This window comes from Natrix helvetica (assembly GCF_964273705.1).
Source record: "Natrix helvetica genome assembly, chromosome: Z".
NCBI classification, from domain to species: Eukaryota; Metazoa; Chordata; class Lepidosauria; order Squamata; family Natricidae; genus Natrix; species Natrix helvetica.
In genome coordinates, this window is record NC_138554.1 from 96,842,745 (window position 1) to 96,870,036 (window position 27,292).

The 27,292-nt window shown below is 35.9% G+C and overlaps 1 protein-coding gene across 2 annotated transcripts; it reads left to right on the top strand.

Moving 5' to 3' along the window:
* The first annotated feature begins 1,799 nt into the window (after nt 1–1,799).
* Nucleotides 1,800–24,593, top strand: DAZL (deleted in azoospermia like). 2 transcript variants are annotated; one of them, XM_081970873.1, is made up of 11 exons: nt 1,800–1,933; nt 3,510–3,650; nt 4,001–4,092; nt 4,661–4,712; nt 7,649–7,715; nt 8,051–8,181; nt 12,766–12,843; nt 14,336–14,383; nt 18,482–18,586; nt 22,711–22,809; nt 23,711–24,593. In XM_081970873.1, the coding sequence occupies exons 1-11, from the start codon at nt 1,931–1,933 to the stop codon at nt 23,762–23,764; spliced, it is 870 nt and encodes a 289-aa protein (XP_081826999.1). In that variant the 5' UTR covers nt 1,800–1,930; the 3' UTR covers nt 23,765–24,593. The 2 variants fall into 2 exon arrangements, with proteins under 2 accessions (XP_081826999.1, XP_081826998.1); XM_081970872.1 differs by lacking the exon at nt 1,800–1,933 and adding an exon at nt 2,454–2,676.
* The last annotated feature ends 2,699 nt before the right edge of the window (nt 24,594–27,292 follow it).

Sequence of the window (27,292 nt, forward strand, 5' to 3'; positions counted from 1 at the left end):
GCAATAAAAATTTTTTGAACCTCCCCAGTAGAATAGTTTTAATTCACTTACAGTACTATGATTATAGCACCCTTAGTAGCAACACATTATAGATAAACCTGTTTAAAACTTTGCGAAGCGTCAGAGAATTTAGCAAATCCATATAACGGAATGATTTAAAAAATTCAAGATAATTTTTACGCTGTATTGTGTCCCTCCCCAGACTACAATTAAAGCTGAAACAGAATTATAAATGCATTTCTTACAGCTACCATAGGTTGTAATGAATTTTTATGATTCTTAAAAGGAATACACACAGAATATGAGTATAACCACCTATAAAGCTCCACATTTACAATTTTTTGAAAATTTGGATCTATGAAATGCATTTTACACAGGACACCCACTAAAACCAAGCATATGTCTTAATTCACATCCATGAAATTGCATCTTTAAAAATTTAATCTGAAGCTTGTATTTATTTAAATTATATTATACAGGGATCTTCTGGTGGATTTACCAATAACACCAACAAATCCCAAATGTGTCTCTCGAGTTTCAGTGTAAATGCCAAGACTCAGATACCTCAAATTTTAAAGGCGGAATCCACAAACCACAATGTTTTTGATGCATTGCAAGGAATATATGTGATGTGTGATTGATGTGATTTGCAAGCAATCAAAATTTAGGTTCATATTTTTACACTGGGTTATATTATAAAGTTACATTTTTGTACTATTATGATTCATTATAAATACATATTTGGCTAAAGAGCTGAGTTCTATGGACTTTAAAGTTCCTGTTGGAAAATATACAATGCTTTGTTGTGTGGACATATACTGGATTATACATTTTTTTGCAATGGATGCTAAATCACAGAATCCATTATATTTATTATACCCATGTATAGAAATATGTTATGTTTGCCTTGTAAACTTGTGGGGAATATTTCCAAAAGTAAATTATGATTCCATGATTTTATATCATAAAAATACAGATCTGAACTTTTACAGTGCAGTCAAAAAGACCATTCGGATATATTTATCATTACTTTGGGAAGGACCTAAACACCTAATTAAAATCATTTTAACCTTCCTGGATCTGACTACAGAGAACAATAAAAATACCAAAAATATTGGGTCATTTCAGTGTTGCTAAGAATGGAAGAAGTGCTACAGTACTTCCATCTCAGGTTTACTATAAACGTAAATGGAAAGATTAAAATGGTCGCAAAATCAAAAGCTCTTTTAAACTGAGGAGTAATAAAAAACACTCTCATTGCTCGGATTTCAACAAGGCAGCCACAAGCCAACAAACGTGAAAGCCAATTTCAGTTCTAAGCACTAGGCTAGAAACAGGGAGACTGCGAGTTCTAGCCCAGCCTTAGTCATGAACTTTAGGTCACTCTTTACAACCCAATTCATTTCACAGGGTTGTTATATGTGGAAAAAATAGGACGAAGAAGGGTATTAGGCTGGAGTTATTTAGAAAGGCAAGATAAAAATGAATAAAATGAAGCAAGATGTACCTCAGCAGAAGTGGAGGGGGGGGGGAGAACCAACCACATAAAATTATTATTTAACAGACCATGATGTTAACAGCGCTATGAAGGCTACCACCAATAGGCTTAATAAAATAATCTAACACCTTCATGGGATTAAAAACGAATGCGAATATGAGAAAAGCCATGGTCCAAAGAATTCCCCTCCCCCTCCCTCCTCGTTTAAAAGGCAGCTCTCGTCCACTCCCGAAGCTCTGGGTGTGGCAAAAACTCGGTCGCTCACCTCGGGGCGGGGTCTGGGCAACTTTCTGATAAGCGTCGGCTTAGGAGGCGCGCAGGTCGTGTTTTCGGGGGGAAGGGTGGGGGTTTTGTGGGGTTGTTACTTTAAAACGGGGAATACCCGTCTTAGTTATTGTTAGCGGGAAAGGCTTTGCTCTGACGTGCGGTAAGATGGTAAGTTCAAGGAGGCCGTCGTATTCCATTCAAGCAAGGATTGGCTTTTCCGTGATACAACTCTTGTGGGGTTTTTAAACAACCGTTTAAAGGTCCGGGGGGGGGGGGATAGTGAGAGTAAACGAGCTAAGTTTAGCATACGGGATGCCTAAAACGAAAGGAAGAGTTTTGTAAAACCAAACTTAAAAAGCCACTTGCCCACGAAGATTTGGATGCAGGTTGCTCAAATGGATGGGACTGAAGGCCTAAGTCAAGCTGGGGGGTTGTGAAGAAAGGGGCAAGAAAAAGGCGGGAAGTGGAGGCGTGCAAAGGATGTGTGGAGATGGTAGGTTACGTCGAGCGGCACTGCAAAGGCCAAACGAAAACTAGGCGAAGATGCTTCTGAGGCGGAGGCGCGATCACCATTTTGTCGTCGCGTGGGAGTCAACGATCGATTTATGCTGGCCACGAGTCACTGCGGCTGATCGCGCTAAACCATAGTTGTAAAAAGCCTCTTTCCGTCCGCCGCCCTCCTGCTTAGTGGGTGTTTTATGGAGGCAGAGCAATTCTTAATTCTCGTTAATAGATTATATAGGTGTGGCATTCTTAACAGGGTTAACGAAAACCCTAATTATAAATAAGTAGTTTCAGAGATATGACTAGACCCTTTTGGTTTCAGTGCGATTTCCTCCAAGATAAACGTAGATCGGATGGTAGCCAGTATTAAGGTATCAGACTTCAATTCTGCCTGCACTTATCTCAAAGTAAGTCTTCAGAATAGGTTCATCTCGGACGTTGAATCCGCCAATAGTGTTGCGAGTTTGAAGTGGACAAATAACGGCCGCCTTTTCTTTTTACTAAGTTAACTGCAGTCTGGCAAAGGCTCAGTCCCAAAAAGAATTAACAATTTAAGAGTTAAGCTTCTCCATTGAGTTGTTTTTCTTGAATTTGATATATATTAAACATGTATCAAGTTATCCATATTTAATAAGTTGGATGTTTTAAAAAGGTATGTGTTTACTTTAATGTGATCTGAGATTGTATCAGAAGCCAATCCAAATATATTTTATTAACTTGTTATTTTGAACTGCAATTCATAAAAGCTTCATTCAGCATAGCCCAAGTATTGTAGTTCAACACCACTTTTTAAGAGGGCCCTTCTGATCAGCAGATTGGTAGGTTGTTCCATAAATGTTTGCTGGGTTCTTATTTGCAAATAGTTTAAAAGCATTCATATAAAGGATTGATATAGTAATTTAATTCCAGTGACCTTGATTAAGAGGACCAAATTCCTGCTATCAATTCAAGGTATTCTTGGAAGCTGCTGAATTGTTACAACTGAGCAATTTATCTTGAAGTATAAGTATAATCTTTATTGTCATAGTAATTAAATACAGCGAAATTGATTACCGAAAATACTCCAATAATTTTAGAGAAATGTAAAACAAGAACCCTCTATTTTGGATCAGTAGAATATGTGCTTGGTTACCTTTTGTATTCTATCATTATTTGTGTCATATTTTATATACTTGAGGAATAATTTCTAGATGTAATAGTGTTTAAGAAGGAGGATTTAAAAAAAACATTTGTTTTGTAGTCTACTTCAAATCAGGACTCTCAAAACACAAATATTCCACGAGAAGAAAACTCTCAGTTACCTGCTACCAGCCAAGGATATGTTCTGCCTGAAGGGAAAATCATGCCAAATACCATTTTTGTGGGTGGAATAGATATAAGGGTATGTATTTATTTCATAATAGGATTTCAGTGTCTTATGTTTTTACAAAAACTTTTGAGAAGTTGAATTCTACACAATGAAGATTGCAATCCCAAGTGAAAATAAACCCATCATTGATATCTTCTAAGAATTGTAAAAAGAATTATTATTGGATCCAAAGTTTTCAGTGGAAGTTTCATATGTTCTCTCTTAAAATGTTCTTAGATTATGTTGGCAGTACTGCTGTTTAATAAATAATTGGATAGTTATTCGAAATACTTTTTTAAAGTTAACAGTATTTTACTACAGGGCCTTTCTGTAATATTACCTTCAAATAATGTTTAGTATGACTTTATATAATTTATTCCTAGATGGATGAGACAGAAATTCGGGGCTTTTTTACACGATATGGCACAGTTAAAGAAGTGAAAATAATCACTGACAGAACTGGCGTATCTAAAGGGTAAGTTGGTTGGTTTGGATGGCATTGATAACAAATAATTGTGAAGCTGTTAAGTAGCTACAGTACTTAGATCAAACACTACTCTATTCAAAAATTAACTGGTAATGAAATGTATTAATGAATAGAATTAAAAGTTTGAAACTGAACTGCAAGTTTCAGGCATAAACAAATTATTCAGTGGTGTGCTTTAGCTTTAATTAGTCATTCCTTTGTTGCTGTTTAATTGTAAGTTTACTTTATTGTGCATTATTTTAATCTTTATTGTAGAATTTTTAAAATAAAATAATACATAATATCACCAGAAATAGAACCACAAGTCAAGTTAAAAGTTTTATCCTCAATCTCCTTTGTATTAAAAATAGCCATTGGTCATTTAGTTTGAGAAGTGCATAAGATTTTCCTTGAAGATAGAAGGATATAAACATTCTCATTAATTTGATCCCTGTATCTCTATGATACTTGGTTTTCTACTTTTCTGGATGCAACCATTTTAATGCAAAGCATTTAATTACATAATGGGATATTAATTCAAAAGGAATGTTGATATACTTTTGATTTATCTTTGTAGATATGGATTTGTATCATTTTTGGACAACGTAGATGTACAGAAAATAGTAGAAGTAAGTTGTTAACTTGGGGTCTACGTGGAATAATATAGAAACCTTGTATTGGTTTCTTTTTTGGAATGGAAATCACAAGAATTTTTTTTTTAATAAGATATTTGATCAGACTGTTGATACTTAGAATCTGTTTACAATTTGGAATGTTAATGGTCTTCTTATACAGTTTTTATTGCCAAATAATACTCTAATGTCCAAACAAAATAGTCATCATACCAAGTACTTGTATGTTTGCATTAACTTGGTTTGATTATAAAAATATTAAGATACATTTATTCAACCAAGAAAGAATTATTGCTCCAAATAGATTTCAACTGGTGAATATTATTTATTACAACCTTATATGAATTCATTTGGTATAGCCTATATTTTAATCCAGATGCACTTCTGAACAAGAGAGATATCAAGTCTGAATTAAACCATATCTAGCGTGCAACCAATACAAATACATCCAAATAACTTTCTCTTACCTTGTTGGCATGGAATGTAATATGATCAGTGCTAGTAGCGAGTTTCAGGTTGAAAGGGCATCCTTCATTTTAAACCTGAGCTACAAATATTCTATTCTATTGGTCTTTTTCAGTATCTTAATACTAGCCAATAATAAAATGTAACTTTTACTATTTTGATCAGTTTTTCAAGGTGAACAAATTGAAACTGATCAAGAAAACTGGATAAGTTTCCTTATATTGGATTCTGGCCTTTATGCAATCCAAGTTGCAAAATTAGAATTATTTTTACCCCAAAAAATGCATGTAAAGATTAATTGGGTTTTGAGATGTCTGCCAGACTATCTTCAAGGCTATCTTTCTTAAAATTCTTCAAAATACAGTCTTTTCCTATTTGTGTTTCAATCTCCTACTCCGGGTGTTGCCAATCTGCGGGTCTAGAGCGGCAAGTGACTCTTTGAACCCTTTCCTGCGACTTCCTGCCAACCTGGTCACGTGACCTGCTCTCTGCCCCGAGACACTGGCATGACCTGGTTATGTGACCTGCTCTCTATCCTGAGAAGACACGAGCCTCTCTGTAGAGCTGTGTTGCTGAAATGCCCTTAGCATTTTCTCTGCACTGCCCGCAACTGCTTGCTTTTTGTGATTCCGCATCCTTTGTGGGAAGTTCAGTGCCAGCCACGGTCCTCTTCATGTCAGCTCAGGAAGGAGGGGAACGATGAGAAGCAGCCAGCACCGAAATCAGGGAGGAAAAGCTCTGGCTGTCTTGCGCAGCCGGCTACTCACCTGAGCACACAGTGACGGCAATGGGAGGAGTTGCTGCCGTTGCTGTGATCCCAACCCTGGAGGGTATTCTGCTTGTGCGCACCTACATGCACAAGAGACATGAGAGAGAAAAGTGGAAAGGGAGAGAGAAATATAAAAATGATGGAGGGGGGGGGAATGAGAGAGAAGAAAGAAACCAATGAGAGAGAGAAGGGGGAGAAAGAAATGAAAGAGTTGGAAGGAGATAATGAGAGAGGGAAAAGAGGAAAATGAGAGAGAAGGGGGAGAGAAAGAAAGGGACAGGAAAAACTAATGAAAGAAATGAGAATGGGAGAAAAAGAAATGAGAAAATGATGGAAGGAGAGAATGAGAGCGGGGAAAAAGAAGCAAAAGAAGTGGCAGAGGGAGAGAAATGAGAGCTGGAGGGAGAGAAAGGAAAAGGGGAAACAAATGAGAAAGGAGAGAAAAGAAGTGAAAAAGAAAAAAAAGGAAAGAGAGAGAGGAAAAAGAAAAACAAATGAGAGGGAGAGAGAGATCCATTTCCCACAGAAAACACCGGAAGCCACAAAACCTGGGTAGGTGTGGTTGGGAGGTCATGTGATTGGGTGGCAGTGATGTTGAGTTGGCCACACCCAGCCAGTTTTTGTGCCCCCCCCCCTGTTTTCTGTGGGAAACTGGTTCAAATGGCTCTTTAAGGGTTGTAAGGTTGCAGACCTCTGCCTACTCAAAGGCTTTAATTTCATCTGTAAGCCAAGTCTTCTTTCTGTTCTATAGTTAATGGTAGCATCAATAGAATTTAATTCTGTGGTGTTTTGAAAATTCCATGGGGCATTTAGCATCCTTTCATCTGAAGACTGGGCCACATAATAGATTTTACATTTCTGCAGAAGCTGAATCCTAGAAATTTTCTTTTCTGGTCAATTAGTTCTAATCAATTAGCCCATGATGCTCTTAATATATGTAATTCAGTCTAACAAAAACAAGATGGGCTGTGTACTTTGCTGTATATAAATTATGTACAGAGATAGTCATAAAATGCAAGGGGGCTTCTAATGAGAAGTTTAGAATAAATATTTAAATTCCTAAGATTAAAAAAAGTTTACAATGATACTACCAATCTGATGCTTTTGACATGTCAATATATGTCAGGCATGTATGTGCACGTGTCAGTACAAGGATGGCCTTGTGATTGATCACAATGACCCCATTTCCTCCCTAATCCGATGCCTCTTATGGTAAACAATGTGGAATTGTCAAGAAGTAGTTTTTATGATCTGTACAGCTAGGTCTTCTAGTCACTGATATGTTATTAAATGATTGCTTTTTATTCAAGGGATTTCCAATATGATTTATTGATTATGTGCCATCAAGTCATTGTTGACTCATTTGTCAATGGAACAATTGGCTAGAAAAGATTTCGTTCCTCTTTTCTTCTCTATATTGACTTGTTTAGTGCCATTAATTTTTCTTGCTCTTCTGGTAACAGGTGAAGTACTGCAGCTTTTCTTGCCTTCTCATTCTTGACCTTAGTTATCTCAAAAATCTAATATATCTAGTGATAATTCATATTATTAATCTGAAAGAAAATTCTCTGGTGGTCTTCACATTTGCCAGTATGGAATTCCAGTCACCTATGATAGTTATATTAATTGTAACTATTGATATTATTTAGTCTGTTGAGAAAAGTACATGAATCAAAACCTTTAAATTACTTTTTTATAGTCACAAATAAACTTTCATGGGAAGAAGCTCAAATTGGGACCTGCAATAAGGAAACATCCAAACTTATGTGAGTATTATTGAATTTGACAGGCTGCATAAAGAAAAGCCTCTTGATATAGCGAACAGTTTGGTTTCTAGATAATAGAAGGATGGCAAAAACACTTGGTGCAGACATACCACATTGATATTTATTATTATTCTACCATTAGTTACTCACTTTCTTTTTCAGGATGGATATATGAAAACCATTGTCATTATACACTATGTCTTGTCAGTGGTGTACTTCAGAAGCATAGTGATAACTACTAATTTATGTGGAAGGATGAAATATATTTGAATATTGGAATGTTTTTTAGGTAGAAGGAATTTTGAGGATATAACTTTACTTTTTTATCCCACAAGGTGCCTATCATGTGCCACCCAGGCCAATGCTTATTAATTCCCCTACACCTCAGTTCCATAGTGTTTGGAGTAACCAGGAAACATATATGCAGTCTCCAGCTGTGATGAGTCCTGTCACACAATATGTTCAGGTAAGGTCTTTAGAATGAAATTTAAGTCATTTAATTACATTTCAGAGAACGTAAAATTGTACAACTACATTAAAAATATTCCAGTGAATTATATTGCTAAATTGGCATACTTTCAGATGCAAGCTTCTTATTAACATCTAAAACATTTCATAAGATTATAGTATAAACTATTTCCACTTTATTTACTTACTCTGGAATAGACTGGAGATATTGTGAAAGTCCTCCCCCACCCATTTTTTTTCCTGGAGGCTGTCAGAATTAAAGTTACATGTTAAAGTTTAGTTAAAATGAGATGGAATTAATGTTTATTCATCTGTTATTTCTCATGTTATCTTCTGAAGCGGTAGTACTATTTCTTGAACATATCTGGGATGTAGAGACATTGTCTTGGATTCATAATTACTGCTGGTTAGAAGCTGTGGCCAGAACTTCTGCTCAGTTGTGACTGGTGTGTCAATTGTGGCCCTTTCTGGAATAGAAAGCTCTGGTTACAGCGATTCATACTTTTATCACCATGTAGTTAGACTTTTGCAATCTACTCAGCATGGGAGCTACTTCTGAAGGTCGCTTGAAGACTATAGGAGAGGCAAAGTGCAGTGGCCTATCTGCTAACTCTTGCTATTTCTTAAAATGCTACACTTACTTTTCAGATTTTTGGGTAATTAGCCACAGATTTATAGGTACAGTTCAAAATGATATTTTTGACTTTTTTGTTTTCTTGTACTGTATTTTATAACAAAATTACATAAAATAAAATAAAAAATAAAAAGCATAACCAGTGAAATAAAGATAGTTAATGAATTGAAAAAGCTACCATAGTTCCCCAAAAATAGGACTCAGTCTTATTTTCCTTTGGGCCCTAAAATAAGCACCAAGTCTTATTTTAGGGGAGGTCTTTACCTGCTTACCTTAGGACCACTGCAGCCAGTTGTAGTTGTTCGTGACCAGATGCCACGAGGAGTCTGGCCAGCAGGGGGCGTGTTATGCCAGTTTGTGCGCAGGTGGCAGCAGTGGTATGTTGAGCCTCCCAGTGTTCTGCCACAAGTAGTAGCACTTGTGTGACGTTCCTCGTGGTGAACTGTTGTAAGCATCAGCATCAGCACGACAAGCCTTGCAGTGTCTGGCTGCAAGCCGACTCAGAAGTAGCCAGGCAGCATCACGACATGTGTCGATGCATGGGAGGCCTACGTGCGGTGGTCTTAAGGCAAGCAGGTGCGGAGCATGTGAGGCAGCTCCACCCCCTGACCCCTGCCCTAGCTTGATTTTTATGCATTTGCCTCGTCCTTCTTCATAAAACCAGATGGTGGGTGGGGCTTAACGGGCTTATTTTTGGGGTGGGACTTATTAAGTGCAGGCATGAAAATTGGGCCGGGGTTTGTTTTTGGGGTAGGAGGTATTTGAGGAAAACATAAATAAAAACAAATAAAAGAATCTGAAGATTTTTTTTAAAAAACCAAGCATATAATAAGGTAGAAATCACTGAATTAGAATTTATAGAATTAGTTTAAACCACAATAATTAGTTTATAATGATGTATTGTTATCAAATAGTTTTGACTTAAATTAGTCGTAAATGGCTTGATATGAAACCTTGAAGTTATCTACTTCTACTGGAATTGACCTATCCAAAGAGATCCTCCCGGGGGTGAGAATGGCTAAGGCTATTAAGTATTGCTTTCTTATCACATCTGTATTCTGGAACAATATGGAAATTTATTGCATTCATCAATAAAGGCCTCTGGAAACCAGTGAAAATGAAGTTTTCCATTGGGTTTTTGAAATATTATTCACAATCATTATTTCTATTTTATACTGTTATTGCTGATTTTTGTATTCTCAATACTATATGGCCCTGATGGCAAACAGGGGGGACAGAGGTCGACCCCGAGGCCACTCACTTGTGGAGTGCCACAGGGGTCGGTCCTCTCGCCTCTCCTGTTCAACACATATGTGAAGCTGCTGGGTGAGATCATCCGTGGTTTTGGGGTTGAGTATCACCTCTACGCTGATGATACTCAGCTGTATATTTCAACCCCAAACCACCCCAACGAGGCTGTCGAAGTGATGTCCCGGTGTTTGGAAGCCGTCGGGGTCTGGATGGGGGACAACAGACTTAAACTCAACCCCTCCAAGACTGAGTGGCTGTGGCTACCGGCACCTCGGTTCAGCCAGCTGATTCCATCGCTGGCCATAGGGGGCGAACAATTGCCCCCTGTGGAACGGGCGCGCAATTTGGGCGTCCTCCTTGATGCCCGGCTGTCAATGGATGACCATGTGGCAGCCGTGGCAAGGGGGGCGTTCCACCAGGTTCTCCTGGTGCGTCAATTGCGCCCCCTACTGGACCGGAATGCCCTACGCACGGTCACTCATGCGCTGGTGACATCCCGCCTGGATTACTGCAACGTTCTCTACATGGGGCTGCCCTTGGGACGCGCCCGGAGACTGCAGTTAGTTCTGAACGCAGCCGCGCGGGCTGTGATGGGGAGTACGAGGTACTCTCACGTAACACCTCTCCTGCGCGAGCTGCACTGGCTACCTGTGGTTTTTCGGGTGCGTTTCAAGGTGCTGATTACCATCTTTAAAGCGCTCCATGGCACGGGACCTAGTTACTTGCGGGATCGCATCCTCCCACATACATCCCTGCGGCCAATTCGCTCACAAGGAGAGGGACTTCTCCTGGTGCCGTCCACTAGGCAATGCCAACGGGCGACACCAAGGAGTAGGGCCTTCTCTGTGATGGGCCCAACCCTCTGGAATGACCTCCCCCCCGACATTAGAACCACTACTGACCTCCGCTCCTTCCGGCAAAAATTGAAGACTCACCTGTTCTGATTAGCAGGCCTGGCATAATTACAACTGTCCCTCCTGGCAAATATACTATTAACTGGTTATTTTAGGGGTATTGTTTTTAATTTATTTTGTCTGTTTTAGGGGTTTAAAAACTTATATTTATACTAGCTTTGTACAGTTCTTTTAATTACATTTTTAACCTCCTCCATGCCAACTGTACATATTCAACTTTTTATTGTATTTTGATATATTTTGCATGGACTGTACACCGCCCTGAGTCCCTTTCGGGAGAGGGGGCGGTCTAGAAGCATTAAATATAAATAAATATAAATAAATAAACCTATGGCACACGTGCCAGAGGTGTCACACCAAGCCTTCTCTGGGAACGTGTGCTGTCGCCAGCTGCTCTTCTGGGTTCCAGCACACGCGCAGTGCTCCAGTTTCAGCACTCAGTGCCAAAAAGGTTAACCATCACTGCTATATGGTATTAAAATTTAAGAAGTAATAACATTAATAATGCAAGGATTGCAAAGGGCCATGGACATCATCTAATCACCTTTGTAATTTAAGGCCATTCTTTCCTGCCCTGTCTTCTGAACAATTGCTGTATAAAAAAGCTTGTCTTATCTCTCCATGGTTGTTGTTTTTTTAAGCTAAACATATCCATCACCTGCAACATTTCCTTATAACAAAGGAGCCTGTGTTGTCTTAGAGATACTTCCAAGGGGCCAGCATGAAAATATGCGACATAGTAATCTTCCTGCCAAAGTGGTATCCATCCATCTACTCATATTTGCATGATTTCAAACTAAGGTTGGCAGGAGTTAGTATGAGTAATCGGAGCTCACCTGTTGTACAGCACTTGGATTTTGACCCAGGCTGTGGGTCATTGGGCTTGACACCAATGGCTTAACTGCTAAGACATCACATGGCTCCATCATTCATGATAACCTGGTACCTCCTAATCATCTATTTAAATCAAGTTTAATTCCCTCCTTTTGCTTATGCCCAATCAAACCCATTTCAACTTTGGGGATCAGGAAAGAAACCAAAGGTGTTGCACTTTCCCCTCTTGCTGCACCTGTTGTTATAAAATAATTTTGCAGGTAGTAGCAGGTTCTCCCTTTTCTTTCTTTTACAACAATACAGGAAAAAAAGCCATTTTTTTTGTTTTTAGAATCTCTTGCAATTGATAATTCTTTTGGTCTTTTTATCTTTCTGCAGGTACAAGCTATACTGGTTTCTTAAAATGCCCTCATTTTTTTCATTAGAAAATTATGTCAACAATACATTTTTTCAGAATTGTTGTAGGTACAATTTCTATAGGTCTTGCTCATTCTTACTGCCAATTTATTTAAATAAAACTTTGTTGTACTATACAGTTTTTAGACATGAGACTTACATTCTATTTTTGTGAACATGGGAAGAAAGGATAGCAAGCTACATGATGTATTATTACTATTTCTTAAATTTATTTGCTGCCAATCATTGTGACTTCTTGTGATTTAAACTAATCATTACATTTGAAAATAGTAACCAACTTAAAATTGCTATCTGAAAAAGAATGATAATACAAAAGAAAAGGAGATTCATGAATTTAAAGCTTACACCAACTGGTTGATGCACAAAATATATATATTTTTGGAATTACGAACCAAGTTCTACCGATAAGATATGGTAGAATGTAGCTTGCCATGACTTCTGTCTTACAAGTACAGAAACATTTTCAAAACAGATTTACAGATGTGTTCATGTAGAAAACTATCCAAAACTATTTTTGTTTTTGAACTTATAGGCCTATCCTTATGGTTCTCCAGCTTTATTAATTCAGCAACAAGTTCCTGTAGGATATCAGCCAACTTATAATTACCAGGTTTGTGTATATTTCAGTTTTAGTATCTAAAAATTAAAAGTTAAGTTTTATCTGAACTAAAGATATTTTAATATGGCTTTCAGATCATGCCGCTTGATACTTTGAAATGTATTTGTAGGAATAACTAAGCAAGAAGATCATATATGCTGGATAGTAGCAGGTCTTCATAAATATCAAATTGTGTTTACTGTCTGCTGTGAGCTTTTTGTTACTAAACTGCAGAAATCCAGATTTCAAAGACAAAAAATAATAAGGGCACTTATACATTGCACCTGTCAGCATTTGTGGGGACTTTTAAACTACCTAAAAGTACTTATATAATATTAACTGTTAGACATTGATAATTTAGGATTGTCTACTTCTGATTGCATGTAAGATCAGGAGAATTCCCTCTCAAAAGATACAATAAGGTGCAGAAAAGCAAACTTTCAGTTGCTGTTCCCTTTGTCTGGATCATGACTTCATGTGATGTATTGGGACTTTGCCCCCTTCGCTAAACTGGGTGGGGGCAGGGCTAGCATGTGACACATCCGGCCCACGAGTTTGACACCTCTGGATCATTTGATCTGAGATCTAAGCATTTCACCTGATATTTGTCCAGCCCAATGCTGCTAGGTTTTAGGAAGGCTGTAACAGTTGGACTGGGGGAAGGGAGATATATTATAAGGCTTTTCTGTCTTGCAATGGAGTCAGATTTGTTAAGGAATTATTCAGTAAATGATTATTTTGGATGATATTGTAGGGTTTTTTTCCTTATACATTTAACCTTATTTACAAAAAAAAAATATGGAAGCTACTTAGTTGATATAGTTCAGAGCAGGAAATAAGCTTGACAAGCATTCATATTTTATCAACCAAGTAAGCGAAACTTATCATCTATCTTACTATTTTTGTGTTTTGAGTGCAAACTTTGTTGCTTAGCTTAGGGTACTTGCTTTAAACTTGGAAGACAGACATTCATATTTCTAAAAATTAATATTCAAAGATGTTTTTTAAGAGGTGCTTTTAAAAAACAACAACAATAACTGGACTCTTGGTTTTTTAAAGATTTTTCACTTTTCATCCAAGGAGCTTCTTTAGTTATTCAGCAAAACGTTTTCAAACAAAAAAAAATCCTGTTACCTTTTGGAAAAAGCACCTTTAGGATAACCATGACCTGGATGATTGAGAATCTCCATAGACATGGTGGCACAGTGGTTAGAATGCAGTACTGCGTTATTGTCAATGCATTACTGCATTACTTGGCAGCTTGATTCTCACTGGCTCAAGGTTGACTCGGCCTTCCATCCTTCTGAGGTCAGTAAAATGAGGAGCCAGATGCTGACTCTCTAGAGATAGCTGTAAAGAACTGTGAAGCAGTATATAATCCTAAGTGCTATTGCTACTCAAAGATGCATTATTGTATTTCTATTATTTTATCAAGCAAGTTAAATGCTATGTTCTGCTAAAATTTGTTTACTTCATAGTTTCTTCACTTACTATTTTTTTTAAGATTCCACCACAGTGGCCTCCTGGAGAACCAAGAAATTACATTGTGCCAGTAAGTCACATTTCTTGAATTTATTTAAATTCAGTCGCTAATATTTACAATGATCAAAGGAGACCTGCCATCCTTATTTATGTACTACTTGCTGAGTGATTATTTATATATTTTTTACATTTATATAATTTTACATGAACATAATTTCTCTGACACTTCATTAAATAGTGCCTTCAAGGTGATTTTTAAATTTAGTAGAATCAGTCAAAGTAGGGCCTCCAAAAATTATCTAAATATCTGGACAGGTGTACTTGGAAGAAACACTTTAAGTAGTCTGCACCAGACTCTAGCACTTTAAAAATTGATGCTAATCTTTTAAGTTTGCTAGAAAATTCTGTTTTATTATATAGAAATAGTAGCAGGATTGTTATATAGCCATACAGCTTGAAGTACAGTGTACAGTCACCATGGGCCTTGCTACTTAACAGTTTCAACTGTCATATGAAACTCCTCAGAACATAAAGGAACTATAGATGCAAACTAAACACTGCCATCTACTGGCTGAATAATTCTGTAATTGTTGTAATACATACATTCTAACATGTATTCAAACACCTCTGCTCAACAACTACTCATTATAATAGTCCCATTTCAGCTCTTAGTTCTGTTTCTTATTTCTTATCATTCTTTTTGTCCTGGTTTTCCACAAAGCTGCTGCTGCTGCTGCTTAGGCCTTAGCTCTTGAAAGAGCAGGCATTGGAGCTGCTGGGGCTCTGATGGTTACAATCTGTTTTGCATTCTTCTTCCCATCTCTGGGTTTTAATGCTTTGTGAGCAACATAAGGAAGATATCCGAATTATAGAGTCTATAATGGCATCAGGTAGTACATGTGAGAATAGGCCAAAAATACTCAGATGATGCAGAAGTACAAAGAAGGGTCAGACAGGGTACTGGTTTCAAAATAAACTGTTCGGATCAACAATTTAAGATATGCTGATGATACAGTTCTGCTTGGCTGTAAGCATTAAGACCTTCAGCTCCTCATCAACAGTCACAGAAATATTTGAAAAATATGGCTTGAAGTTTAACACCTCAAAAACCAAGATCGTGGTCATCAGCAAACAACTCATTAATTTACCACCAATAAATTCAGAAGGAATACCACTAGAAAAAGTTGAAAGGATCATGTACCTCGGTTTTAATTTACATGAAAGCTGGGACATGACCATTGAAGTAAAGACAAGGATAGAGAAAGCTCGAACAGCATTCTTCAAAATGAAAAAGGTCTTCTGTGGTCACGACATAAGCCTAAGAATGAAAATTAGGCTTGTCAGATGTTACATCTTTTCTATACTGCTCTACTGAGTAGAGAATTGGTCTCTGATAAAAAGCCACTTGAGACTAGAAGCATTTGAAATGTAGATTTGCAGACGACTGTTACTGGGTTGATAAAATCAGAAATGAGGTGATAAGCTGCCTGGGAAAGCAAAGGAAAATAATCAAAACCATTAAAAAGCGAAAGAATATTTTGGACATGTGATGAGATACCTGGAAAAATACACCATTGAAGTATCCTCCAGGGAAAGATTGAAGGTAAACGAGGTCTAGGCAGAAGAACACATGGCTTCAAAATGTAAGGGCCTGGTTTGGACAAAACTCAGCAGCACTTTTTTGTGCAGCTGTTGATAAAAATAGGATTGCCAACATGATCACCAGCGTTGATGGATATTGCACAAGAAGAGCAACATAAGACTGATATTTGGCTAGAATGCCTTTATTGCTTCTGGTTTATCTCCTGGTTGAAACTTCTTGTGGCCCAGTGCCAGCACTTCTTTTAGTCTACTTGGATAGTCTTTCTCAGTTAATTTCTTTATTATGTCAGGATTTCTGTGCTCAAGGTGTCTGCCATGTGTGAATGCAATTTGAATATTTTTTTCTCTGGCAGTATTAGCTACCTGATTGCAGGTCAGCTGATAAAAGTTTATAATTGTAGTCTTCGCAAGTAAGATGTCCCCTTTTGTGATAACACAACCGTCATCTTTAATGGTCACTACATTGCCTTGTTTTGTGAGCTTGTACTCTGACAAAAGATTAGTTTCAAGAGGAGTGACATAGTACATTTTTTACAAGTGTCTTTCTGGTTACCGTCTGAGAAATAGGATAGTAAAGAAAACCATCTTCTATTCTTTCTGATTTCATTATTTGCCCATTACCTCTGGTGATTGTTTGTTTTAAAGTGAATAAAGAAATACTTGTCATTTGTTATGTGATTCATAGCTCCTGAATCAACATACCATGCTTGCAAAATGAAGTGCAACTTTTGGATTAAAAAATATGTACATTATCTGAAGAAAAATCAGTTTCTTCCTTCACACTTTTGGCTCTTTTAATTTTTGCATTCTAGGTTTCCAGATTCTGCAATCTACTTATAAGTGATTCTTTTTCTCGCATACAAAGCATTCACATGTTTCTTGCTTCGTGTAAATTTTTATTTCTATTTTTCATTTTTAAAACAGACTCTGTGACAGAGGCATAATCACTATTAATGCTTTCTGTTTTAGGCTTACATTCATCTTGCCCTTAACATATTCCCATGTTAGTTTGTCATCTAGACGTGCAATCAAGCACTGTGACAAGTGTTTTAAAGCTTTCAGGTAAACCATTAAGTAATAGCACTGCAACAGGAAAATCTTTTATTTCTTCTATATATCTCAGACATTCAACTATTTCCAAGCTATGCCTTATGTAATCCTGCATATCTTCCTCGCTTTTCATCAGGTTGATTTGGTATAGCTTTCTAATAAAATAGAGTTTGTTGCTTAGATTAACTCTTTCATGCACCTTTTGTAATCCTTTAAACATTTATTTAGTAGTTTCACATTTATATGTATGAATGATTTGATCACCTTCTATACTGAGAGATTGTTCTTTGAGCTTTGTCTATCCAATCATCTGAAGGGTGTTCCGGCCTATTCATTTATACATTTACTTTGTAGTTTTATACATGTTCCTATTCATGTACCTTCCCTCATTAGCAGCATTTTCATTCATTTCCAAGGCTGGCAATTCTGATTTGTCAGATTTGCAAATGAAATCTTTATTTCAGCTTGTTACTGGCCATTTTCTTCTATTTTGTTACAGTCTTCTTGCTGCTGCTGTTTCTTGCACTTATTTATTGTAGTGGGCTATGACTGGTTTGGTCTGTTCTGTGCTAAACTTTATATTTCTCCTCTAATTTGAGTTTATGCTGGGTTTATCTATAGTTTTATACTGGTTTCATCTCTGGTTTATCTAGGTTGAAGCTGTTTTACGTGGGCCTTGCTAGAAAATTGTTTTATTCTATAGAAATGATAGCAGGGAATTATTATATAGCCATACAGTTTGGCAGCAGAAGATGCTTACATAGCCATACAGATCAAAATAAATTATACAGGATACAGTCACTGTGGGCCTTGCTCTTAACAGTTTCAACTGTCACAGGAAATTCCTCAGAACATAAAGGGAACCATAGATTATAACCATAGATGCAAACTAAACACTGCCATCTACTGGTTGAATAATTCTTTAATTGTTGCAATACAAAATACATTCTAACATGTATTCCAACAAAGTTGCTGCTGGAAGTAAACCTAAGTCATTTTATCTATTGAAGCATTGATATACATTATTATTTTAACTAGTTTGATTATAAATGAATGAAGCCACAATTTCCAAGATGCTGTCTACTATTTTTCAATCGGTCAAAATTCTATATGTCTGCCAAATACAGTGGTACCTCAGTACTCATCGTTAATTGGTTCCAGGAGGCGATAAGAACCCAAAATGATGAATACCAAACAAATTTTTCCCATTGGGAATAATGTAGTGAGTCACAAGCCAGCTGACAGTGACAAATACTAGCTTGTGTGTTGTGTAGCAAATACTGGGACAAATTTTTTATGTCAAAATACTTTGAGTACCAAATTAGATGAGTTTCAAAGTAGTCGAGTACCAAGGTACCACTATATAAGCAAATAATAAATAAATAAATGCTATAATTAAGCTTTATGTATCTAAGTTGCAATATATTTTTCCCTGTAGTTTCTATTTCAGACTTCTTTAATCAGTTCATAGATTGGACAGTATCCATTTCTATTAACTCTTTTAAATTTTATACAGGCATATACTACAGTGAATTATGGTAATGAAATGGATGTAGGAACTGACCAAGCAGAGTGTTCTATGACTGACACTGCACAATCATGTGCAAACAGTCCACAAAAGGTATAAGTTATTTTACATAAATATTCTTTACACAAAAAACAATCAAATCTTGGATGTATAATAAATGAAAAGCAAGAGTAAAATACAAATAGTACAGATAGCCTTTGTTTGCTAACCACAATTGGAATTTACAATTCTGTCACTAAGTAAAATGGTCACAATATAGGATATCAGGTGCTCACAGCTGTACTTTCCAGGGTGTCAACACTCATCCATTTTGCATCTTTGGTTTTTGTTTGCCTCCTAACCACTCCCCACTCTTTGAAATGTTTACCTGGGGTAGGATAATTAAAAAGAAGGGAATTAGTGATTACAAGACAGTAAACAGACACTCAATAGAGACTGAACCTGAAAGCAATGGCAGCTGTGGAGCACAATGTAAACAGCCTAGTGTAGTCCTCATTGCGTACTCATTTACTATCTTGTAGTCCCTCTCCAATTTCTGTGCTATGGGGAGGATAGGACAAATACCAGATATTGCCTACAGAAATTACTTGGCTTTATTTCTCTCCACCACAGTTAAGAGATTAGGGATGAAAGGATTACAAGAGGATACTCAGACATACACCTGGGACTACACCAGTTTTAATGTGTAATGCATTAGCAGCTGCCAGCATATTTGTTTGTTTGTTTGTTTTCTTTTTTTTGCTCAAGTTTTTTATTTTATATTACTTTACATATCAATGCGTGAACAGTGTGACACCTGTGTATCATACATTTTGTTACAGGTAAACATAGTATTACTCATGGTTATTATATTTATCCCGCTTATATGTTTTTAATAATACACATTTATATTCGGTTATAGTCTTTCATTATTCCATATTGTTTAAACATACCTGATACTACCGCCATTTTCTAAACCTCCTTCTTATTACATGATCTTGTTATGTTAAAATGTGTGTACTGTTATTCCCCTCTAATTTATTTTTATTCATGTCACCGTAGTATTAAAAGTTGCTTCTTTTCTGTCTCATCTTTCATCTGATTTATTTTTCATATTTCCCTTATTTAACTCTTCGCATCTATTTATATTAAAATTTCATCCTTCATTCTTTCATTATTCAGTTTCAATGTACAATTCTAATAGCAATCACAATATCATTTAAACATACAGATCTATTAATATTCTTTCCATTCCTCCAATCTATGTAATTCTGCTATTAATATGCATGCTTGTGTTAAAATATATTTTTCATTATTTAATTACTCATTATTTGATTTTATTATTTCACTGCTAATCAATATATTATTTAGGCATGTTTAATAGTACCATCATTCAATCTTTAATTTTCCAATTTTTGATGCTTAGTTTTTATTCATAATTCCCATATTTCACGCTTCATATCTATTTGTATTAAAATATTATTCCAGTGCTTATCACAGTACATACAAAATAATTGTCCTGTCTATATAATTCTAATGTTAATACATGTTTTCGTTAAAAAATGTTCTTGAAGAATCTTTTTTCTCTTTTCTATCCATCAATATTTTAATTCTTATTCTTTTTTTGATTTGTCTCCCATATTCTTCTCTTAAATCTTTGTCTCTGTCTATGTCTACTGTTCAATCGAAACTTTTCTCACCTCCCTACTCTCTTCCACTGCCTGAACTATCTGTTCTAACCCCTACCTCCTTTCCCAAAATATCTTCCTGTTTCTTCCATTCTCTTTTTAAATCTTTTGAAATGTTTTCCCCGTTTGAATTCCTTAGTTGTTATTAATTTTGATGATATTTCCTCCTTGTTATCTTCTTTTCGTTGGTTTCTTGGTTCTGCTTTTCCCTCCATTCCTTCTGCTGGTTCCTTTCTTTCCTGACTGTCCTGATCTTTGCTCATTGTCCCTTCTATAATATTTTCCGGTTTTGGTCTATGCCATACATTAATTCCATAATCGCCTTATGTAGTTTCTATATAAAATCCTTAATGCTTTGGAACATCAGCTCTATCTCGTTTAAAATTCCGTTCATTTCCTCCTTGTGTTGTGTCTTATCTTGTTTTAGTAGATCCCACTTTTGGCCAATATTCCAAGAACCATTTATTTAAAGCTTAGCTTACACAAGTCACAATTTTTATGTCCCAGAGATAATCAGTCAAATTTAAATAGACCAGGGGATTATCCAAGCATCTTCAAATCACTTTTATGAATTAAATCGTATAACATAACATTCAGGGGTCTTTTTAATTAAATTTTTTCCTTGTTCTCATATTTAAATATTCAAGTCTCCAGTTGTCTTAGGAATGTAATCCAATAAGTATTTTCAAAGACCTTCAAATGATATTCCCTGGCTTGTATATTTTCCTCTCATCAGCAAATGGCGTTCTCTACTTCACAATGTTGTTACTGGCAAATTAATTTTAATTGTTTTATAATTCAAGTAAAAAAGCAGGATTGTTTTTAAATCCATAGTTCCAGCATTTTAAAATGCCTTCTCAATATCACAACTTCTCACTTTGAGAGTCCAATTTTCTGCATTTTTAAAGAAAAAAATTTCGGCTCTCTGTTTAATTCTTTCTCCTTCTGGTTTAGTAAATTTTCAAAGTGCTTATTCGCCGATTTGATGGATAGTTCTAAATAATTAGTTCCCCTGGGTTTTCTTGGGGTCAAGTTTTAATAAAAGAATATCCTCTCACCCAGTTCACACACTGTTCACCAAATTCTGCTCCTGCACAAAGCTTAGATGGTTGTTGGCTGCCTCAGCTTCATGGGAGCCATCACTGGGCTGCCTCTTCTCGTTATGGCTGAGAGGGGGAAAAAAAAGCCCCGGTCAGGCAAGAGAGATGCAGCTATCCTCGACCTCTTAGAGCACCCCTCTTTGCTTCGCTGCACCTACAGGGCAGCTTTGGCTCCTTTTGGAGCCCAGCAATGAGGAGAATTCAGCATGGGTGCGCAGAGATATGCTTCCTGTGTCCGATCTCGCCGTGACATCAGGTGAAGCCAGCACATTGCTTTCTATGTACTGTATTTTTCGTACTCTAAGATGCTTTGAAATATAAGACACCTAGCTTTTGGGGAGAAAAACAATGAGGAAACTAATCTGCCTCTGCCTCCCAGCAGTTCAGCTCCTTGCAGCAAACACCCTGGTCAGCTTCAGTATAGCCTGATTTAGCTTAAGCAACTGATTGGCGGTTGGATCGGTCTCCCGGAATCAGCTGCTCCAGGCTGTTTGCCACCACTGCCTATCCCTGCCACCTGGAATGAGCCAAAAACGGGATGCACGAAGGCTAAAAATGGGGTGCACGGAGGCGGTGCTAGGCAGCAGCAGCAATGGATTGCAATTGCAGCGATCCCTGCAGCCTGAAACAACTGATAAGTAGTATTCCAGGAGGCCATCCAACCACCAATCAGCTGCTTGTGCTTAATCAGGCTGAAGCTGACTAGGCTGTTTGCTATTTGCCGCAAGGAAGTAAATTGCTGGGAGGCAGAGGCCAAAGAGTGGGTGCTGGCGGGTGGACGGGGCTTTGGCAATATTAGCTGTATAAGATGCACAGACATTTCCACCCACTTTTTTTGGGTGGGTGGGGGGGAAATGCATCTTGTACACTGAAAAATACAATATATTCCCCATTGTATGCTGCACTGTATTGCAGTGACTGAAAGGCAATTGGTGAGCAAGGACTATCTGTACTTTCTGTGCATTGCTTTTTTCCTTGTGTGCAGAGGTTATAAACCAATATTCCAAAACATTAGAAGATTGATCTGTTACATTGATCTGTCAACAACTATATTTGCTAAAAAACCTATAAATGGCCAGTTGCTAAAGCATGAGTTGACAATTTGTGTCCACATATGAATCCCTGTTTATGACTATCCAGGACTCAAAACTTCATGTTTAAATTTTGTGGCGAATGCCCACCTTTCTGTATTGCAGTTTCATTTTGTTATTCTTTTCCAAAGGGTATAAATGGGAGCAAGATACCTCTTGAAGACAATTTTTAAAATGATCATCCTTCACACCTGTGACCTGATACTATTTAGATTCATATATAATAGGGCTTTGAAGTAATGAAAATGGAAACAGATGAGGAGACTAAAGTTATCTCTTTATACAACATTAGTTCAGGCGTTAGAAAACATCTAACATGCAATATTCATAATACATTAATAAAGTTTTAATTGTTTTAGAAATCTGTGGATCGCAGCATACAGACAGTAGTATCGTGTCTATGTAATCCAGATAATCGGTTGAGGAACAATATTGTAACTCAAGAGGACTATCTTAAGGTATCAATAAAACGGAAAGACCACTTAAGAGATCTGTTATTAGGAATTATTGGAGATGATCAAATTTACAGGGTTTGTATGTATGGGAAATATTCTGACTCCAGATTTGGCAGAGATGGCTACAGCTAAGTACTCACCTCCTTTATAGATTTATTGTTGCATTCTAATTTGGTATTCAAATTCTGTTTACACTGTTTTGATGATGGAAATTTGACAGCAGCTTCACACATCACAAAGAAGCTATAATAGAGAATGCATAAGTAAATTCTACATTTACTTTCTACCCTGCAGAATAAATGAATAAATAATGAATACATTATTGTAGTCATAGACCAGAACACAGTTTAGCCTAATTTAATCTAAAATAAATATATTTATTTTATTATGTTTTAAATCAGTTTTAAATAAATTTTGAAAATAGCAGAAAGATAGTCTTATACCTACAACTCAACCAAGTGTGTAGAATTAATGGCAGAGATGATCCCTTTTTAAAATTTAAAAACAAAAAAGGCTACTTTGTTAACATAAGGAATCCTATTGGAGAAAGATTTTACATCAATATTTTTTTCCTTCGTGCCTTATAAAAGGAGTAATTTTTAATATTTAATACTATTTACTTGAACCTTTACAATGGACAAAATGTTCTTCCAGAGAAAGTTTATAAAAGCCTCTTTTATAATACTGTAAATAATGTGAATAAAATAGTTTGTAATTGATAATTATTTGTTACCTTGCTAATTTGCCCCTATGTATGGAAAGAAACTATTTTTTTTACTTCCAAGTTTTTTTAAAATTGGTTTGTTCTTTGATCCAAGAGCTTTATTTTTAGAAGTAAATAATCAGACATTTTAATTTGAATCTGGCAGCACTTTAATTTATCTTCTTTAATCTTCATTTGTAGGAGAAGAGAGCACATCATTTTAGAAGAAGCAGAGCTGTTCTTAAAACTGTTTGACTCAACAATAGATATAGAAAACCTGAAATATTCATGTTTGTCATTTGTAAAGGTAGAAAAACTTGCAGTTTAATATTGGTGACAAAACATACTTGACAATTATGTAGCCCTACTGGCAAAAGTTATTTGAAGTTGGAGTTCATTTGAAGTTTGTATGGGATATGTTTATCTATGTTTGAATTTATGTTATTTATTTCTAGACATGTTTGTATAATTTATCTAGTCTAGATTTTTCTGTGTTCTAATTCCTAACCAGAAAAATTCATGTTTAACAGTTGGAATTCTTAAAACTTTCTGAATACTAGTTTGTGCTTCTAAGCTTTAAAATACATTTTACTGCATGTTGATACTTGTTTCTAACATTTTAACTTTCTCCCAGCTCACACTTAAAACAGGAGGATCTTTTTTTGCAAAATGTGTTTTTAAAACTGTACTTGAATCAGGTGATTAAACAGACATCCAGTTGCATCTCAATTACTGCCACAAATACATACTCAGTATAGTACAATATTGCCTTACATATCCAATCAGTGGGGACTTCATTCCCTAGCTGTGTGTGCTGCTTAATTATCAGTTCTGAAACTGATAGGAATAAAAGTGTACTCACGGATGTAATTAATAATATTAACTATACTTCATGAGTTACACTTTTTTATACTAGGCCATCCTGGCTAAAATATCTTAAAATTGTGGAAAGAACGAGTGCTATATGATCTTGTGCTTTTTAAAACTGGTCACCAGCTTTAAATCAAAGAATTTGTAAAACTGTTTAATTATGTAGACTTTAGTTTTATATCAGTAAAATTCCACAATAAACTCTTGAGATGGATTCCTTTTGTCACTGTGGTTTAGCCAGGGAGAATTATAACATATTTTTTTTAAAAAAAGTTGACCTAAATATTAACATTGCTTGTTTTGATCTCACATAATGTAATTAGAATGTGACTTACATTTTGAGAAAGTAGTTTTGTTATAAATGTTCAAATAGCCTTAAATTGAATTTATGTCTACAAAGAAAAGTATTAAGATTGCATTTATATACCTTTTGGTAAAATTACACTAGTTTTGCATGGTTAGGTTTGAACATTTAGTGTTGGCAAGTGTAGTATGACTTACTCTTTCCCTCAATTTCAAGAGTAAATAAATATAGATAAAAACACAAATGTATCTCTTAACTTTCAGGGGATGGGACAAATATATTCAAATATTTCTATTTACATTGTTACTGCTGCCTTTACAGTTTACAGTCTCTTGAATTTACCAAGAATATGTTTTTGGATGTGAAAGGAAACATCTGTTCAAGATCACAGGGTGTTGTGGTCTTCAGTCCTGCTTAGGTTAGGCTCATACAGGAAATGAAAGGGAGATGAGATGGATTTCAGTATAGACTCTTCAGTTTTCCAAAAAGAAGTGGAATATACCTCATAAATGAAGAGCTGTGGAAATACATTTGTTGAATCCAGGTTATTCTGAAAGTAAGAAGCACTAAGGATAATAATGTTTAAATGAAGGAGACAGAAATAACTTTACTGACATATAATGGGTATATCCTGCTCTCTGTTTCACTAGAAGGTATAATTTCTTCAAGTTTCATAAGGCCAACCCCACTGACAACTTTTGTGCTCCTAAATTGAAAGCTTTCTGTTGTCTCAAGCAAGGTTTTAGAGTTTACACCAAAACATTATAGAAATGATGTATGGGTATATGAATTACAAGGTAATAAAAACAAATGAGATGTCCTGAAATAATTCCACGCAGCAATGCTGTGAATCAAATGCTGGGAAGATGAGACTTAATGGTTGAGCCAGCTGATAGTTAACATTTATGAAATCACAAAACATTGGTTGAAGAGATGCTAGGTGGGATGCAGTAAGTAAATCAGATGATTCAAATAAAAGGAAGATGACTCAACTATCTGAGCTGAAACATTAAAAATGAAAATGAACTGTCTATATAAAAGGGTACTACGGAGGAGTATTTTAATCTAGTGGTTCTGTCAGAAAAATCTGAAATTTTGTTATATTTTATAAAGCAAAATAACAAAAGACATTAGTTTTTCAAAACTTAATCCATGATGCTGGGAAAATTGGAAGGGGAAATTTGGCAGAAAAAAAGACTTGTTTCCCAAAGATACTAGATAAACCAATAGGCCTATGTGAAGTGACTTGGTTGAGTACTTTATACTACAAAGATGACAATCTTCATTGATTTGAAGAAGTGAAGGTATTTATAGTTATCCTGTCTAAAGCGGGGGAAATTAATATTTTTATATTGGAATAGTTTGTATTGTAGGAGAACAAATTAAACTACAAGAGAGGACTTGAAAGAATGCTGACTTCGATACAATAAGGACAACTTAGCGTACCAAAAACCTTATATAAGACTTCATGTAGCATTCCTAAGAACAAGTGTAAAGGGATTGTTATGGGTACCAACTTCCATGCATAGACACCGACACTTGGTTGCTCCAGCTAATAGACGTGCTTTATCTTACATTCTACATTATGCCCTTTCTTTTCCTTGTTCCCATCTGAGTTTGTTTTATCTGTCATCTCTCTTCTTTTGTACCTTTATTTTTAAATGTTTTTTCACAATTTATAAGCCACCCAGAGTTGCTGAGAATGTAGGGCAACATATACACGTTAAGATTAATAATAATATAAAAAGGTTTGATTTCAGTTCTACAATAAATCACAAATGTTTTAAAGATGGTTGTAGGGACTAGAGATGTTTTAAAATTAAGCAATTCATTTGAAAGGGGTGCTGTTTCTTGTTCTTATATTATGAAATTGTCACGTGCAGGAAATGTGTTCAGACTCTTCAAATGAATATATAGGTTATTGCAAGCTTAAGCTCTACAAGAATCTGAATTACTAAGAGGCCAAATTAAATTGAGATAGAGAAGAGTCAATAGAATTCAAGTTGAGCTGGACTTAGATCGGGCTCAGCCTGGTTATCTTAAAAGAAATATATGAAACCAATTATAAAAAGATGCAACAGCAACATTGTTAAAGACTGCTCCCACACCCTTCAAATACTGAAAATATGTGGCCCTAATGAGAAGATACCTATCTGCTATAATTCTTACGTGTTGATTAAAAACAAGGCAACCATTTTAAACTATTAGTATTAAACTAATCCACTTAATTGAATTTGCTATTTTATCAATAATTCACAAAGTTAACTTTGGCAGAGGGAAATAAATGTCAGATTAGATACCAACTTTGCCATGTCATATCTTTTATCCCTATTGCAACATAATCACTGGCCAGCAGATGGTGTGTTAGGCTAAATATTACTAAAATTTTAAAAGAGTACTTTAGCAGTAAATGTACAGTAATGTAGAGACCAAGTGGTCGGTCTTTACATGAGCTTTATCTCTCAGTTTACCAGCTGTACAAAGATACTAATATAGGGATGGAATATTTCCTGAGCTAAAATACATAAGAAAAAAAATTAAAAATAGCATGAAGGAATCAGTATGGAAGAACTACATTCATTTCTAATACCATTAAACATATACCTCCA